The sequence below is a fragment of the Nicotiana attenuata genome, chromosome 6 (assembly GCF_001879085.1).
Source record: "Nicotiana attenuata strain UT chromosome 6, NIATTr2, whole genome shotgun sequence".
Taxonomy (NCBI): domain Eukaryota; kingdom Viridiplantae; phylum Streptophyta; class Magnoliopsida; order Solanales; family Solanaceae; genus Nicotiana; species Nicotiana attenuata.
In genome coordinates this window covers 53,171,852-53,190,123 of record NC_031994.1, presented here as the reverse complement: position 1 = coordinate 53,190,123, position 18,272 = coordinate 53,171,852, and the positions used below count along the sequence as shown (strand labels likewise).

General features: G+C 37.1%; 1 protein-coding gene across 5 annotated transcripts in view; it reads right to left on the bottom strand.

Moving 5' to 3' along the window:
- The window catches only part of LOC109227004, a 29,189-nt gene continuing 11,862 nt past the window's right edge, over positions 946–18,272 (bottom strand). For 3 of the 5 annotated variants that reach the window (XM_019391987.1, XM_019391985.1, XM_019391986.1), the window contains exons 9-22: positions 17,114–17,224; positions 16,128–16,169; positions 15,924–16,016; positions 15,651–15,835; positions 13,968–14,239; positions 13,500–13,621; positions 13,293–13,335; positions 13,127–13,218; positions 7,106–7,154; positions 5,849–5,919; positions 5,646–5,765; positions 2,942–3,042; positions 2,484–2,529; positions 946–1,428 (exon numbers count right to left, since the gene is read on the bottom strand). In XM_019391987.1, the coding sequence (XP_019247532.1) occupies positions 1,378–1,428; positions 2,484–2,529; positions 2,942–3,042; positions 5,646–5,765; positions 5,849–5,919; positions 7,106–7,154; positions 13,127–13,218; positions 13,293–13,335; positions 13,500–13,621; positions 13,968–14,239; positions 15,651–15,835; positions 15,924–16,016; positions 16,128–16,169; positions 17,114–17,224 (1,398 nt within the window). In that variant the 3' untranslated portion in view covers positions 946–1,377. Of the gene's footprint in view, positions 1,429–2,483; positions 2,530–2,941; positions 3,043–5,645; positions 5,766–5,848; positions 5,920–7,105; positions 7,155–13,126; positions 13,219–13,292; positions 13,336–13,499; positions 13,622–13,967; positions 14,240–15,650; positions 15,836–15,923; positions 16,017–16,127; positions 16,170–17,113; positions 17,225–18,272 lie in introns of those variants that run through there. The other 2 variants (XM_019391988.1, XR_002068208.1) reach the window with 2 other exon arrangements.

Sequence of the window (18,272 nt, the reverse complement as noted above, 5' to 3'; positions counted from 1 at the left end):
TTATATTTAACAAATTATCCTCGATAGCATTCATTGGAAGTAACACATCTGTAACGAAATCTCATAAACCCGCTTTCTCTATATTTCAATTCTTACATTCTAATTGAATGTTAATAACTTGAACAGAATACGTATTTCAACATATTTACCCAATTGATAATATCACTTGTACAATAAATCTTTACATGTCTTTTTTCATAATTTGACACTCAAATCACCTTTTTAGAAAGATTGAACAAACAAATATTATTTCAATAATATCAAGAAAGACACTACTAAAATATACTTCCCCATCTTAATTTTGATGAGGCAGCTTGACTCGGTACGGAGTTTAAGAAGAAAAAAAGACTTAGAACTTGTGATCTTCAAAGTTTTATTGGACCATAACATTTGTGTAGTTATAAAAACTTCTCATTAAAAGTAAAATGAAGAGTTTAAAGTTGAATTATTTCCAATTATAAAAATGTGTCATTCTTTCTAAAACACACTAATAAGGAAAGTGTATCATCTAAATTGAAACAGAGTACCATAAAATGATTGAGCAAAATGCAAAGTTGCTATTGTAAAAAAGTAATGATTCATCTTTTTTGATACTTCATTTCGCCAAAAAGCATTTATACTGAGAATATACTGGATCTTAAAAGCTTGACTAAAAAGGCATCAACCCTGTGGACTTCATTTAATCCACTTTAATTTAACTTCCGACGATATTCATCTCAAGCTTCCTTTTAATTTATGTATGGCTTAATTGACTAGCTTAAGAAAAAAGGGTCAATTAATTATATAGATCTAAAAGGAAAATAAGATTACGTCCACAGGAGCTAGGCATATAAAGAAGATACTCTCCCGAAATGATCTGAGAGAGAAATTTAAGTACATAGCATCTCATCCAAATGATGGTATCTTACTTGACATACGATCCATTTTACTTGCTGAATGGAAAAACAATTCAAACGCCTAGACTGAATTTCTCATTTAGTTTAAAGGCCACCAAAAGTTATTAACCACAATCATTTCTGACATCATTAAAATTTTGTAAATTTTTCGAGATTTACATGAATATTCAAATTACTTCAAGAAAATGTTTTTCCTCCAATTCTTTTTTCCCCTGGATTCTCCCTTTGTAATGATGCATTTTTCATCTCTTTTTATCTTATTCGGATAAGTCTTTTCTCTTTCTTTTCTTGTAAGATAAAAATAAAAAGAAAAATAATAGGCCGGGGATGGGGCCAATGATAACCTGAACTTACAAAATATAAGAGGACGATTAACCCAAAAAAATAACAAAAGAAATGCAAATCTAGAAGCTTAACTACTCACAGAAGAATACAAGTATCACTAATAGATATGGTTTTCGGTAGGTTGACAAAGGTCTTTTCACTTGTTGAAGAACAACCCTCTCCTCCTTCCTTTTTTCTTCTCCCCAGCCTGCAACAAGTTCAACAATGAGATCCAAAGGAGAATGTCACAAATAATTGGAGCTCCAACTATTCCACCGGCTACCTACCACCTCCCACCAGCACAACTACCAGGTAACTTTGCCCACCAAGGCTTAGACAAATGGGAAGAAAACACCCAGTGTTTTTTGCCTAGGAAGAAATCATAATGATGCCGCAGTAAATTAACTAGTAGGTACTAAAAGATGCAGCAACAGGTTCCAATGTCAAATATGTGAAGAATATAGACGTGCCGCTCCACAAAAAATAACACTAGATTATAAAGAAGCATCTAACACATGAAAGATATAACACCAGATACGCCGATGGTTGATCAATAAAGATCCTGTGTAGGTCTCATGTACTGGAGCTAACTCTATTCCGTAACTCTTTTGCTTAGCATCTGCCTGATGCTCTTTAATGATATCTTTTTACTTCATCATCAAAAAGAAAAAATCCTGTGTCGGAATTTGATTAATGAAAAGAGAGCCTTTTGTGCAAAGATACACAGTTTTGCGGCTTTTGTCAATCAACAACTATGCCTATGGATCCTCACTTCTTTTTTTAAGCTCAAGTCATATCATAATCACTACCAAAGTAACATAAAAGTGAATAATTGTCAACCAAAACGTACAAATTCATGTGTGGGAATCTTATATCAGATGCTAGCTGAGTTTCATGCTAAAGCAAAGAAATAAAAGAAAAAGGTACAGTACAGATCTCGCCGGAAGAGCTTTTGGTGCTAGTTGACAGAGCTCTTCGTGCAGAGAAATTCACAGTTTTACCAAGACATACAAATTCACATGTGGTAATGCACCTATCAGATGCTACCCGAGTTTCTTGCTAAAGCAAAGAAATAAAAATTACATGATCTGAACCATGACTCAGAATAGGGGTAAAAGAAAAAGAGCACATGACAGATCTAGACCACAAATGCATTATGGTGGTAACACTCAAATAGCCCGTAAATTTCTTTGGAACCTAATAGAAGACATGTATCATTCACATCATATTATAGAAATAACTTTCAGATTGTAGAAGTCATACCCTTATAATAAACAGTCTCATGGTTAGGACAATTGTATCCCTTGAACTGCAAAATAGAGCCACATGTCACTTAAATAGAGAAAATGAATTTTATGATAATTTGTTGGAAAAAGTAAAATGGACACACGCAGAAGAAGAAAGTGAAATATAGAAAAGGTAAAATGTCAAAATGACATATTGATGTGACATGAATGCTTCCCAACAGAAGCAGAACATAAAAATGATAACAGGTAAGTAAGGAAGTCAAGAATCTGCTGTGTGTTGCTTCATCTAGGTTGAAAGACTTCGAGAAGCAGATGTTAGAACCACTTGAACAACTCTTTTTAAAACCTGGTTTGTCCATAACTATGAAAAACGAACATAACAGTTGTTTTTTTCCTTTTTCTTTCTTTGTTTCAGTATTTCTTCTTCTTTTCCCTTTTTTTTGTAGGGTGGGGTGGGGGTGGGTTGTGATTTACCAGCTAATGTCGCCTTGATCATTCTCAGCCTTCACAAGATGCTCAACTCCCCGACTATCGAAGATTGAAAATTCCGTAGGATTTCCATATGGAATAGAAACCTAGAAGACAACAGCATAAAATGGTGAGAACGGAGTGGAGATTTAGGAAACAATAGAAGTTATGCAATATGAACTAAAACTATTATTTGTAAACTAGAAGACCTGAGAGAAACATTATACAACTAAGTACCCATCAATTACAAGAAGCTTATGTGTCTCTTTCTAGTGTCTTTACATCGGCAAAAAGAGCTATCATCTATTACCAATGCTTCTTAAGCTTTTGATGGAGTTGGAGTTGCCAGCTTAGCACTTCCGTAGGAAAGCAGTTTATCATCATTTACCTTTATGAAGACCCCAAAAGTTTAGCTTATTATCCTCCACAAAATGTACAATTTTTTTTTTTTTTTTTGATTTGCACCGGGTGTCCAAGTCTCTAAGAGCCCCGACTAATCCCGGGGGTGCACAGGCCCTCGGCAAGGAGTTTCCCGCAAGTACACCACGGTTAATTCAGGTTTTACCCAGTCCGATGGCCCTCAGAAATTATTTGCACCCAGTGGGTTTCGAACTTGAGACCTAGTAAATGTACAACTTTACTAAGACTAATCAACAGAAAAAATGTATGCAGTCACTAAGAAGTTGAGAAGGTTGGAGAAACAAATTATTTTGTCAAAGTTGTTCCCTGTAAAGTTCAGTCAAATGTGAAAAACCCTTAAACATGCTGAAGTTACTGGCTTTCAGCACATTCCAGCCAACTTTAACTACACACAGAAATAAATGTGTGTGTGTATACATATATATATATATATATATATAAAGTGTATATTGGTTTTGCTAACATACACATGAAGGTAGCATGTTAGCATTGTACCCAGATTTCGTTTCCATTAATTGCCCTTTAAAGCACATTGCTATTCTTTATTAATGAGGATATTTTTGTCTTTCCGCCAGAAAAATTTAATACCAAATTAATCGAATCATTTGGTCTCTATCCTCTCCTTTTCTTTCCCATTTCCCAGCAAATTTCTCCAGTCAATTTCATATATTGAATTGCGCCATCCATTTTTTTTTTCCTCCGATATCTCTCTTCTCCGTTTCTTTCTTCCATCATCTTTTGTTGTGCTTCCATTTTTTTATTTTCCTTCAGTCATGAGTATAGCCAAGCGCTTCAAAAACAAATTGAAAGATATGCAATATCAGATTTGCAATTCCGTCAGTTCATTTTCGGACTCCGGAATTCCTTTCTTGTCAAATATCTTTCTCTGGCAAACTCGTTGTCCTTTCTTGTTTCACTGTGCCACTTCTTTTTCCGGGTATACTCTCCCTTTTTTCTATCGTAATAGCAATTCCAACAACCATTATCGGTTTTCAGATCTCCATTCAAGCCACCATCAGTTTAAGTTTTCAACCTGTAATGGCACCCCAAGCCTGAAACTGGTGTGATTGCTATTCTTAAAGTTAATTTCGCCAGAATTTTTTGTTCACGACAGATCAAGATGGAAACTAAAAGGGGAGAAACTAAAGGAGAGAAAGAGATTCTTTAGGCCAAAAGTACGAAAATAACCCTAGAGTGGTAGAGTGACAAAAGCAATTAATGGAAATAGAATTTGGGTACAATGCTATATATATATACACACACACACACACACACATGCACACGCACAAAAATCATTTTTAGCCTTTTGATCACCACCCTAGAGTCTAGACTGAGATTTAGATCTAAGCACAGAAGGGACTATTCTTAAAAATTACCCACAAACTCAGACTTCTGTGACAAAGCACAGTACATTATCCAGCACTGCCTTCCACCAATAAAAGAATACAAAGGTAAATGGAAATATAAGTGTCAAGTACAGAGTTCAACAAACATATCTATTACATTGCCTTTTTCCTGACTGATGCCAAAGGTACAACTCACTGAGGAATATGCTTTCCGAATATGGTCTGTGGATATGACAAACTTTCATCCTTGAAGCTACTTAAATTCCTGTCTAACTTGGATGGGATATTGTTGCTAAATTCTGTGGGTCCCAACAGATGGAAGTTGTTCAATGCAACTAAGAGAAGAACTGGAAGTATGACCTAGATCCATTTCGGTTACTAGTGGGCCTCCTTTACAGCTCTAGACATCCAAAGTTCAACAGAACTAATCTATGCTCAACCAAGAAAAAGTTCTTTTTTTTAAAAGGTAGAAGTTTCAACCAAGAAAATGTTTGATCGAGCCCATGGTCTACCTCAGTAAATAAATAAGGGAGATATCCTACGGAAGAGCGACTCTCGTGATTTAGGGACAAGTTCCCTAAATTTATTTATGTAGCGGATAATACTCCTTAAGCTGTGAGGAAAAGTAAGTCCTGGGTCAAACAGTAGGGAATATTCCATCTCCTGGGGGTGACAAGCATCAAATCGTGGAAGGCTACCTTTTGCTTGAAGATTAAACTAGTGAACGATAGCAGGCACAATTAGAATGGATACTTCAATGAATATCCTCAGCATTCAAAAGACTCATGCGCATCTTCAACGCCACTCACCAGAGGGCTCACAAACATGGAGTTGGAGAGGTGTACAGATACGTCACAAACTGTTCATGTATACATAATTAAAGGTATACAGATACGTCACAAACTGTTCATGAATATAAAGAGGCAAAAGACAAGAAGACATACAATTGTAGATTGAGAAAACTTCTCACTGACTAGAACACCACCAGGCCCATTACCCTTGATGCTGTAACCATCTCTCTTGATGGCCAAGGTAGCAGGCTCCCATATATCAAGATATCGTGTCTGTACAACCAAAAAAGATAGAGCAAAACTGAATAAGGCCATCATGATATTATCCACACCTAGAAACTCACAAATTTCCTTACCGATAATGAAACTCTATACGAAGCATGACCACTATAAAGGGTTTTCTCTATGCAACTATGCATTACAGGATCTGCAAACATGGAAAACAGAGAGTTCATACAAAAAGACTTCAAAGTATGTGGAGCAACTAAACAAAATTAAGACCAAGCATCCCCAGAATTTAGCTTTCCTGTATTTACTGTGATTCATGCAAATATAAGACAGGAAACGTATTTGGCTCATGAAATCGTGACAGTCCACACAGGCATCACTAAAGATGTAGGTAAAAGTCCAAGGAAAAGATTTTAATCACCCCGAAGAAGTGTCATATATTGCTATCTGAATATATGAATTGAGATAAGTTAGAGACTGACAGAAGGTCAGTGGATTTTCCCTCCACAGAGCTTAGTCCTTAGAAACCAAACCTATTCCCAGATAATAAAATAAAGGGAAAGAGAAAGAAACAGCTCGCAGAATGATGGACAGATCTAGACAAGTCTCCCAGTACTACCCCAAGGTTGTAGCATTACTTGCGATAAACAAGATCAAGCATACTCTAAATAGGGTTCTTTTCACCTTTCTCTATAATCAGTATGAAAAAACAGATCAAGCAAATACTGACTGAAACCATGTTAACCACATAACAAATTTCAAAAACAATCCTCCCACCATCTTGTTAAAAAGTGTTGAAGACATAATTAAGTAAATAAAATGTGCACTCTCTAACAGTTCAAACTTTTATATGAGATGGCCATACACTTCAATGTGGTACCAAAGCAAGCAGAGGTCAAGTCTAACTGCCGTCCATTATCAAAAGGAGTTTTAGCGTGCTTGGCTCATGAAAAAGAAGCAGACCCACACATGAGGGGGCGTGTTGAAGATGTAATTACGTCAATAAAATATGCTCTCCAACAACTTAACTTTTAGATGAAATGGCCACACATTTCAATAAGTAGAAAAGCCTATCTTTCTCCTTCTGAGATGTATGATGAAACATTACCAAAGAACAAAAACAGAAAAAGAATAAGAAACTACTGATAGATTAAGCACTAATTCAAGGTTTTGCATCCTTAAACATCTATTCAATATCGAGAGCTTTCAAACTCGAAATCCACCTTTCGTGAAGTAACATGTTTGCTCCAACATGGAGAATGATAGCAACAATTCTAAAGGGTTTGCATATTTGTCTCCTAGTATTGATGGAAAGAATATCGAGTTCTGTAATTTGCAAAACAGTCAAAAGTTTCAAATATTGGATGAGAATCGACTTAAAGTACCACAAGTGATCTTCCTATGCTCATTTGCAAAGACCTTCACGAGTTCACCCTGATAATCAAAAGAAGAAAAGTCATTGCAGTATTTCCCTTCAAGATAAACCTAATAAAAAGAACAGCTTTTTTCATTAGAAAAAAAACAGTTTTTATAAATAAATAAAACCACATTCTTTTTGCAGTCTTCCTTTTTTTATTATTTTATACTAAAATAAGCACCAAAGGATGTTTAGAAACTATAAAGTTGGATACGAATGGTAGCAGTTTCACCCTACACCAAAAGGTCCCCCCCCCCCCCCCCCAAACAAAAATTAAAAAAATAAATAATTAGAAAAAAAAACTACAAAACGGCCATAGACGAAATATATTATGTTGACAAAAGGCTTGGAAAAAAATTTCTTTTCTGAAAAAAGAAAAACAGTAGCAAGTATGCCATCTCAACGAAAAGCAATTTCAGGTGACAGACACTTCCATTTTGGAATGTTGAATAACATAGAAGACTTCAATGAATAATGAAATTTTGAGCTCTGACAACTCTCGTTATGCTAATTATCCCTGAGCATTTTAAATTAGCACAAGAAAATTCCTTTTCCTCTAGCAACAACTTAACACTTCAATATTCAACTGTAAATTGATACTCCCTCAGTTTCAATTTATGTGAAACACTTTCTTTATTAGTCAGTTCCAAAAAGAATGACGCATTTCTACATTTGGAAAAAATTTAACTTTAAAAATTCTCATTTTACCCTTAATGAGAGCTCTTCCAGCCACATAAATGTTACGACCCCATAAAGCTTTTACCCTTAAAGTTTTTAAGACCACAAGTTTCAAAAGTTTTCTTTATTTTTTTTCTTAAACTCCGTGTTGAGTCAAACTACGTAACATAAATTAAAACGGACAGAGCACCTTATTCCATCAACATAAAAATTATAATACTTGTCAAAAGGCGGAAAGGAAGTGCTCATCAAAAGCACTTTATCGAGTATGCCCACCTATTACTTGTCCCAGTTGCAAGCTCCTGTGAGCATCACAGAAAAACTGGAGCGGCTTCAAAGGAATTTTCTTTGGGATGCAGCGGATGGAACTAGAAAGTATCATCTAGTGAATTGGCAGACAGTCACTTCCCCAAAGAAGTGGGGTGGACTTGGAGTAAAAGATCTTAGGGTATTCAACAGAGCTTTGTTGGGGAAATGGCTGTAGAGATTCGGGGTAGAAGAGCATGCTCTATGGAGGGAGGTCATAGTAGAAAAGTACGATTCCACGGGAGGGGGTTGGAGGACCAAGGCAATCACAACACCTTTCGGGTGTGGCATGTGGAAGAGCATCATGAAGAATTGGGAATCCTTCAGTGGCAACATCTCTTACAGGGTGGGAGATGGAAGGAGAATCAGCTTTTGGAATCATAGGTGGTGTGGAGAGGATACTCTGAGGGTCTCCTTCCCCACGTCTTTAGAGTTTCAAACCAGAAGGAATTGATGGTCCAACAGATTCGTAAGGAGCATGTAGGGGGGGTAGTATGGGACCTCTCATTTAGAAGGAACATGCAAGATTGGGAGATTGTGGAGCTCCAAGATTTATTGACATTGCTATATGGGCAAGGCAGGCCCCATCCATCTTGTGATTCTTGGAGATGGGTTTGCGTGGCGATGGTTTGTTCACCGTAAAGTCCTTTTACCAAAGTANGTGAAACTGTATGGTTGACTCTATTGATGGGTTGTCGGATTTTTGTGAGTTTTTATCGGGTTTCCGAGGCACGAGCCCGGGGTGTGATTTTTTTGGCTGATTTTTGAGTTTTGATTAAGGATTCGATCTTTATCATTTGGAATTAATTCCTTCAGATTTATTTGATGTATTTGAGTTGATTTTGGGTAGTTTAAGCCATTCGGAAGTCACTACGCGCGTGATGGCATTTTTGGAGCATCGCTTGGCTTGCTCGGTATTGGAATTGGCTTGTTTCGAGGTAAGTAACTCTTCTAAACTTAGTGCTGAGGGTATGAAAACCCGAATTACGTGCTATGTGATTGGTGTTGAGGTGACGCACATGTTAGGTAATGGGCTAGTGGGCGTGCACCATGTGAATTGTGACTTCGTCATTTCTGTGGTACTATGTAGTTACCTGATCTTACCTCTAACCATGAAATGTCTACGTACTTGAGCTATTGAGCTGTGATCTATGTTAGACACCATGTCTAGGCTACATGCTTATCCCGTTGGGACCCACTAAGGTCATTTCTGTTGTTGAGTTATTTTCTTTCATTGCTTTATATACTCAGTCATACGCATTCATATGCATATCATATCTCAGTCTCTGTTGTTATTTATTGATACATCATATCATCATTTTTGGGCTAGTTTCATGACATTGTGAGCCCGGGAGAGAGAGACTGGAGAGATTGATGACTGAGTGAGGCCGACAGCCTGATTATGAGGTTATTGNCTTGTTAGTTGGTGCTATATGTGTAAAAGCTCAGGGGAAGAAGTTGATCATCTTATGTTGCATTGCCCTGTGTCCCCGGCTTTGTGGAGGGCGATCCTGAACCTTTTTGGTGTTCAATGGGTGATGCCAAGCACTGTAAAGGAAATGCTATATAGTTGGGCCGGTTTCCGTAAAAGAAGAAAGCAAAAGGCGTGGAAGTTCGCCCCGTTAGCTCTCATGTGGATAGTTTGGGGGGAGAGAAATAGGAGAGCTTTTGAGGGGATTGAGTCTCCTTTTTCACATCTCAAGAATACTCTTTTATCTTTGATCGCTTTTTGTTGCACTCATATAGCCCCTATTTGTATAGAAGATTGGGCGTCTTTTGTAGAGAATCATGTTCTGATGTAAATTCTCTACTTTTTGGTATACTTTTTGTATACGGGAGTTCTCACCCTTTTGATTAATACAATTTACCTTATCAAAAAAAATTAAGATGAGATGGAATACAACCTTTTCTCAAAACTTTATAGGTAAAGTTAAAGGTTCATTGTTTTGCTATCCGGAAAACATAGTTGAAGCGGAAGATCAATAAATGAAAAAGGGATAACACACAAAATAAAACTTGTAAAATTGTCCCAAATTTCGAGTTGTACACCTGAACTTTGTGGAGGTCCTACGACTATTCCCCCACCCCCAACCCCTCTTTGCCCGAAGTAGTATAAAATACCACCTTTTCTGACCAGCACCAATATTAAGGAAACTTGGGTATCTCACGCACCAAATTTTTTAACGCTATTTTTAAAACCACCAGCAAAAATTTACCTCTTTTTCTTTTCCTCTTTCCTTTTCTTTTTCCTTTCTTCTTTTTTCCTTATCTCTGCCAGAAGCCTGCAGGTCGAATTGTTTCACCGATAAACAATTACTGCGGATAGTCATGATGCATGGAGATGGGGAACGGGGGTAAATGGTGTTTTATCCATTAAGTCCTATTATGAGAAGCTTCTGATTAGAGAGGAGTCTGCTTTTCCACATATTTCGATATGATCCCAGGGGTACCGAGAAAGGCGTATCTTTTCACTTGGCTAGCTACAAGGGGGTGATACTGATGGCAGAGAATTTGAGGAAGAGGAAGATTACATGCATTAATTGGTACTTCATGTGTAAAGACTCAGGAGAAGATGTGGATCACCTACTTTTACATTGGGAATAGCGTCTTGTTTATGGCGGAGAAATTCTGAGACGGTTCAATCTGAGTGGGTGATGGAGGGCACTATGAAAGAAACTATGTTTAGCTGGGCATTTAGAAGACGAAGTCACGGAAGAGAAGGTGCAGAGGCATGGGATGTCGTTCCTCTAGCACTTACGTGGAACGTATGGAGAGAGAGGAACAGAGAGCTTTTGAAGGAGTAGAGAAAGACTTTGTACACCTGAGGAATAGCCACTTTTCCCTTGCTTCCTTTTGGTTAACCCATGAGGTTTCTATTTGCCTAGATGATTGCCATTGGTAGAAAACCATGTCTTTTTGTAAGGTTTTCTATTTTATGCTATACTTCTTGTATACGGACACTTGAGGAATAGCCACTTTTCCCTTGCTTCTTGTCTTTTTGCCATTTCCTTAGAAAAAAAAATTTTAGCTTATCCAAAAAAAAGTGTGTTGGTGTAGTTGATCTGAGCAATTCTGGTGGTATCAAGCTGAGATCAACAGGAGCTTCCCGTTTATCCATGTTAGCTCTGTCGCTTCATATCCAACGCTCACATTTTTTTACGTCATCACACCACCTTCCTCTTCCTCCCTCAAAAACGATCACACAAAGACCCACCAAAAAACTAATTGATATCAGTTGCACCAATTTGCCAAGATTTGACCCAGAAGAGATTCAGATGGTCGAAAACTTTGTTGGCCAAGTTGAAGTTGTCTATTTCCAGTGACAAAACCACATAAACAGAGAAGATAAAGAAGAGAGGAAATACAAAATAGAAATGACCGGGGAGATCCTGGAACAGCTGGTAGAAGCCAAAATTCTTGTGGAAAGTTAGAAGTTCAACACCAACCCCCAACCCCCCTTTTTCTGCAACTTTTTGTGGTTTAATGGTGTATATCTGTCGTTCAAGTTCAACATCCATTGCCAAAACAATACTCCACTTTAATAAAGGAAATATGGAAGCGACTTTAAGAAACAAGAACTGGAAAGTTGGGGCTCCAGCGATGACATTTCTTGTGATCTTTGAACTTTCGCAATCATGAATGACTTTCGGTGAACTTTCGAGTCTTATAATTTTGTATGGAATGAGGAGCCTAGTAGAATAATTTTTAGTTTAATTATTCTTAGAACTGTCAGTTCATTTTGCTAGATTGTTTTGTTTGCTGGTTTTGGGTAGAACTGGGGCCGAGCAGGTGACAGTGTGTTTTTATGAAGAAGAAGAAGAAGAAGAAGAAAGAGAAAAATGAAAAGAAAAAAGAAAGAAAAAGAAAAAGAAAAGAAAAAGGAAAGTAAAAGATAAAAAATAAAAAAAAAATTAAAAAAAAAGTACAAATGGAAAACGAAAATAGATTTGGGGCAGATTTTTTCATTCTCACATGCTAGGAGTGCATGCAAAACATTGTACGTGCCACATGGGCTCAAAAGGTGGTACTTCTACCACTTCGAACAAATATAGGGGGGTCATAGGACCCCCGCGAAGTTCAGGTACACATCTGGAAATTCAGGTCAAGTACCAGGGTTTATTTATGTATTATCCCAATGGAAAACGAGAAGGGTAGACCAAGCATCTGGAAACAAATCAAAAGAAACAAGAAAGATGAAGTCAAATCAAAATTTTCCACCGTTTTCTTCCTTTTTTCCTTTACTCAAACCTACTACAAAAGGTATCTAATTTTCAGCAAGTATTCAGACACTGATTTCTTAATTTCTTTAAAATAAAGTTGATACTCAGAAACTACGTAAAACTTACTAAAAACACAGTTCTATTAAAAAAAATTAAAATATCTGCAAATTTTTACTCAAAGAGAAAATTGCCTGATTTCACAAATAGTAATTGTGCAAACAAATTAGGATGGGTGGAGTGTTTTCTTCGGGGGGGAGCTAAGGGAGCTAAGTTGCTCGGACTCTGTGTGAGTGTCCGATATGGGTGGAAATCTAGAGGTTGGATCCTTCAAGATCTAAATCTTAAGATTCGGAGGTACGGATCCAGCTACGGGTGCGGGTGCGGAAATTCGGCTAAAAACAATTCAAATATCTAAAAATAGAGTTATAAAAATGTATAGATTATGAGACATTGCGTGAAAACTTACAATGTGATCCAAGAAAGAGAAAATATTGACCAGGAGATCTGAGAAGGAGATTAAAGGAAAAGGATTGAAATAGAAATTTCTAGATACAACGAATTCCATTTTAATCAATTTCACTTTAGCTTTTGTTTTGATTTCTTGTCTCGGATTTCTCCGTCGAATTTGGTAAAAGTAACCAAAATCGGTTGACTATATCCGGTACGAATCACACATCCACATCGTGTTCGAAATGGGCGTGGCTTCGAAAGTAAAGAGTCCGAGCAACTTAGGAGGGAAGCATGGAGGTTTGATACAAAGAGACAGCAAAGGGTAGAAGCAGTACCTTCCGCTTCCGGTTGTCCAATGGCTGGACTTCAATGGCAAGGTACGTATCAACGTCATCAGCGGTGACAAGGTATGTCGGTTGCTTTGCCCCTGTCACAACAGTGCCACGTGGCCTCAAAGGAGAAATAAAGCAAAACGGATATGTGAATTGTTTGGTGACATACCCTCTATATAGTTGAAAGATCCATCCTCCAAATGACGAACCCACTGCAAGTTCAAGAATAACAAAAAAGAAGAAAAAGCAAGTTTAATCAGAAGGCTAATAATATACAGCATGAAAGATCAAGTGAGAAAAGTGGAATCGAAAATCAGAAACAGCAGGAAAGGAAATGATTGAGGAAGGAAGCTAGAAAGGCTGAAGCACGAAACACCTCAAAATTGCAGCTGGTTGTTCCATTAATAGAGTAGCCACAAGCTTGGAGTGCCTGTCCAGGATAAGCTTCACCAGAAATTTGGAGACCCTCTATTGCAGGTAGTGCCTCTTCATCTGCGGCTGAACAATGCTCAAGTTTAGGGCACAGTAGCCAGCATCAGGTCTGACCTATTTTAACAAAAACCTAAATTGGGGAACAACACAGTTCTCCAATTGTTTTCCTAATCCTGGTAAGACGTGGACAGTATAATAAACCCTGCAGTGAAGCTTATTTGATTTCACATTTCACTTTAACCTTCTTACCCATCAAAAAACAAAAACATTTCACTTTAACCTTCTTATCCAGAACGTTCCATTTTGGTTCAGTTCAATGGGCTTCTGTTTAAAATTTAAATTACATTTCTCAGGTCTCTCTGCAAGTTTAAAAAAATAAGAACAACAGCAATCAAAGGCACTAAAAGTTCACCTTCCGAATAGGAGGATGAAGGTTCCTCGAGAACTGGTGGCAGGTAAGGATACGATGAGCTTGGATCATCTAGCTGTGATGTATATGGTGAGCTTTTATGGGCCCAATTAGGCTCTATATCGTTTTGATGTCTCCCCATCTCAGAATCATCCATCTCATTGCTGCTGATGAGATCGCTAAAAGTGACTTGCTTACTGGGTGTTTCTTCACTTTTAGACTTCAAATGCATATTACCTGCAAGTTGGGATGGTATGACTTCGGTCGTAGTATTCCTGTAGAATCAGGCATATTAAAGACCGAAATAACAAAGTTACCCACAATGGAACAAAATCAATAAACAAAGTGAAATCAAGCAAATTGTACGAAAATAAGCAAATATCAGAAAAACAATCAAAAGGTGAACCATGATACAAGCACAAACTGTAGAAAGTATGAACATCCTCTTGCAAAAAGACCAAGTTTATACTCATGGAAACAAATGCTTAACCAGAGAGATCAGCAAATCAACAGAAACCAAAATACCACATATGAGGGAGAAAAGAGGAGTAGATGGAGTCCTAATCTAGACTGTGAATTTATGTTTACAACTGCTACTGCCCAAAAATTAGTCCACAGGTGATCAAGTGTTGCATGATGCTCTTAACAGTTGTGATTTGCCTGCAACTTTCCAGTTCACAACTATGTCGACAATCTTATATTGGTCATGCAACTGCAGACAAAGGCTGAGACGATTCCATATAGCTTGATTGGCAAGACTGTCATATGGTTAAATGATGTTAACAAATTCTTCCAGACAGTCAGACACTGTAACAAGTGAAAGAGTTAAAAGTAAAGCTAGAGTCATACCCCAAGAGAGAGGAAAAATAGATATTTAAATATAACTTTACAAGCATATGCCTTGTAAATCATAAGCTAAAATGGGAATGAATTCAACATCCAATACATAACGATGCTGATATTAATCCAACTCCTTAAAAGCGAAAAGAACTGATGACTTCCAGTTGGGATCATTTTGCGCGTCCTTGTTTGAAGCGCACACAGACTTCTCTGAAGCTCATTACGAAGACCCATGAAACAATAACCCCTCACTTCAAATCGCTTCATCGTTTTAAGCAACGAATCGATGCTTTTAAATTTTAAAAACACTGAATACGACTAATCCACTCAAACGCTCTTTTAATCGTCAAGAAAGTCAAACAAATTCATCTAAATTGGGATAAAGGGAGTCTACTAGAACCAGCAACCTCAATTAACCAACAAAAGCAAATAAAGACAGAATCAACCTATACAAGCACTATGCCTTTACACAAAAAAATAAAAAAAAAAATAAAAGAGAAGAAGAAGAAGAAGAATCATTCCCTTGATAAGGAAACATATAACTATTGTTTATCCTAAACAAAATTTTGGAGAATTTGAGCTTTCCTAATCTTTTCCTGGGTATTAAATTTATTTTTATGTAATCTATTTATGGCACATACTTCATCATTTTCCAAAGAGCCAGAAAGTGTGGTCGGGAAATACAATTTATTTGTGGAAAGATGGGAACAAGATTTTGCCATCAATTTCATCCAAAAATGACCAAGCATTTGGAGAAGTCAATGATAACAGAACCCACCACCAAAAGCAGATGGTTGGAATTGTACATTCAGTTCACAGTAGCAGTCTCCATTTGACCAGGCTCACCTGCTTGTAAGAGGTGAATACCCCCCCAAGTCATCAGTCTCCAGATTTATTGCAGCATCACGGTTTAAACCAGTCTGAGAATTTCTCAAGGGATCCCATGCTGTTGTAGTCTGGGGATCTGAAGAAAGAGGAGCCTTTTCACTGGAATATGCTTGTTGTGGTACTAGTTCAAGGCCTTCTTTAATCTGTAAAAGAACATGGGAAGTAAAAAATCCATCGTACATTGGAAAAAGAATTCCTTCAACATATTATGTCACTGAATATTAGACTTGCCTCAGCAGAATGAGGAGGTGATTGAGCAAAATTTGACAGGTTTATATCTGATCGCCAAGGTGTCATTTGGTACTGAGACTCCTTTAACTTTGCCTACAAAAAGAGTATCTATATATCTTTTAAATGTTCAATTAGGGAAGGGAAGTTTATATCCATGGGACCAGTGGTCAGAATGAACAGAATGGGTACTTCCAGCAAACATACCTCAGTAACAAAGAGCTTCTCTTGTAAATGTCTAAACAGAACCTGCAATATTTTGCTTATTGAGCTAGAAAAATTATATTGGTATTTAGAAATGGTTAAGTTAAATAAACTCTACCATACATACCATCAACACTGTTTTGGAAATCATGGTCTTTTTTTATTACAATTGATACAATCATCAGAATCAATGTTGAACATTATACTTTTTCTCCCCTCTTACTTTGTCAACAAATTACATCTTGAACTTTCACTTCTCTTAACTTCAGGCCAGTTAATGGAAATGAAGATAATATGATGACAAGACTTACTGAAAAAGAAAACGAAGAAAGATAAAACTTGATACAGCAGATAGGATAATATGTTTGACCCATGAAATGAGACTATTTAGTGGTCCCTGTTTTATGTAAGGAGTACGAAAGCTGACAACTTATAGCGCATGTATGCTGCCGTAGGAGTCACAAAGATGAGTCCTAGAGGATTAAAACTATAAAATGTTACACTCTCTACTTTTAGATAACTCTTAATTTGTCCATAAAGATAAATCATTGGGTATTGGAATGAAATAGAACCAACTAGAGTGGAATAGATATAGAAGATTCATATCTAGCTGCTCCCAGCTAACTACAGATTGAGGCGTACTTGTTGTAACGTGACACTAAGCAGTGATTCCAACTAATCATACAACTTTTGCTGATATGTGGAAGAGTTAATCAGTTTACACTGCTAATGTAGTATTTGCTTTCACATATAGCATCTGTATGATGCAACACCTTGGTGCCTTGCATATATTAATTTCCTTTCCTTGTGCATCTGTACAGGGAGTGGCATAGCATTGGTTCCTTTAATAAGTGTCTTTCTCATCCAATCCACAGGCGCGCGCACACACAGAGACAGAAAGACATGTGTATACACACACACACACACACACACACACACATATATATATATATATAGAGAGAGAGAGAGAAAGAGAGAGTCACGTTTACCTTGACATTACTGACAATTGATTGGGCATCAGTTACGGGTGGCTGAAGAGAATACTCTGCAAGAAGCGGCAGCAAAGATGATACAAATGTTGATCTTTCTTGCTGTGCAGCCTGAAGAAATACATGAACCTCAAAATAGAATCATGGAATGGGAAAATATTTGCAATAAAAAGAATCAGATAGCAGCTCAACAGCTTTACTGACATGTAACTTGGTACAGCAGGCTGGCCCTGATTATCAAACACAAAGTAACAAAAATTCTAGTCGTGACTCAACCAAGTTGCTTAATATTCAAAAACCTGTGCATGCACCTTCACAAGAAATTTTTTTTGTAATTGAGAAATCCCCGAGGGACAGTGGCGCACGGATCAAAATTTGGTGGATAATGGGCATGTCTCTTTACCCTTATCCACCTAAATACCAGGCTTTTGTTTTCAGCAGGGTTCGAATCCTATCACTACATCAAAGCTCAGAGGGGAGGCGGAGGGCACCTTCCCAAGGAACAATTGGGCTAATCTTCAGAAATTAAACTCCCGTTTGGCCATAGATTTTGCCTTAGTTTTTCAAAAAAAAAAAATTGAAAACATTATTTCATTATGAAATATGATCATGTTTTGGGGAAAATTTCAAAAATTAATAAGTTCTCAAAAAACTGGTTTAGGGCAGTTTTTGGGTGAAAATTTGTCTTCCACTCACAAAACTTCAACTTTTCTTCAAATAAAATGCATGTCCAAACACAGCTTCAACTTTCAAAAATTATTCTTCAACACAACTTCAAAAACTCTTTTTTCAAGTTTCAATCAAATCTATGTCCAAACGCTAGCTAAATCTCATCAGTATAAAGTATCAAAGCCAAAGAACATAAGTTGATAACAGATAACATAGTATGACTAAAATAAAAACTAGAGAGAGAGGTAGATAGCTACATGGGTGGGTATCTGGGAGAGATCCAAATAGAAGAACAAGGAAGGAACATTCAACAAAATATGAGATCACAAGTAATTCTTAAAAGCAACATCTTCAACCCCTACTCACCAAGCAGCAACAAGCAAAACCGAATGGATTACAGGGCACTAATGAAAAGAACTGATCATATTCTTCTCCATAAGGATTATAAGATCATTAACACACTAATAGATAAACATAACAAAGCAAAATA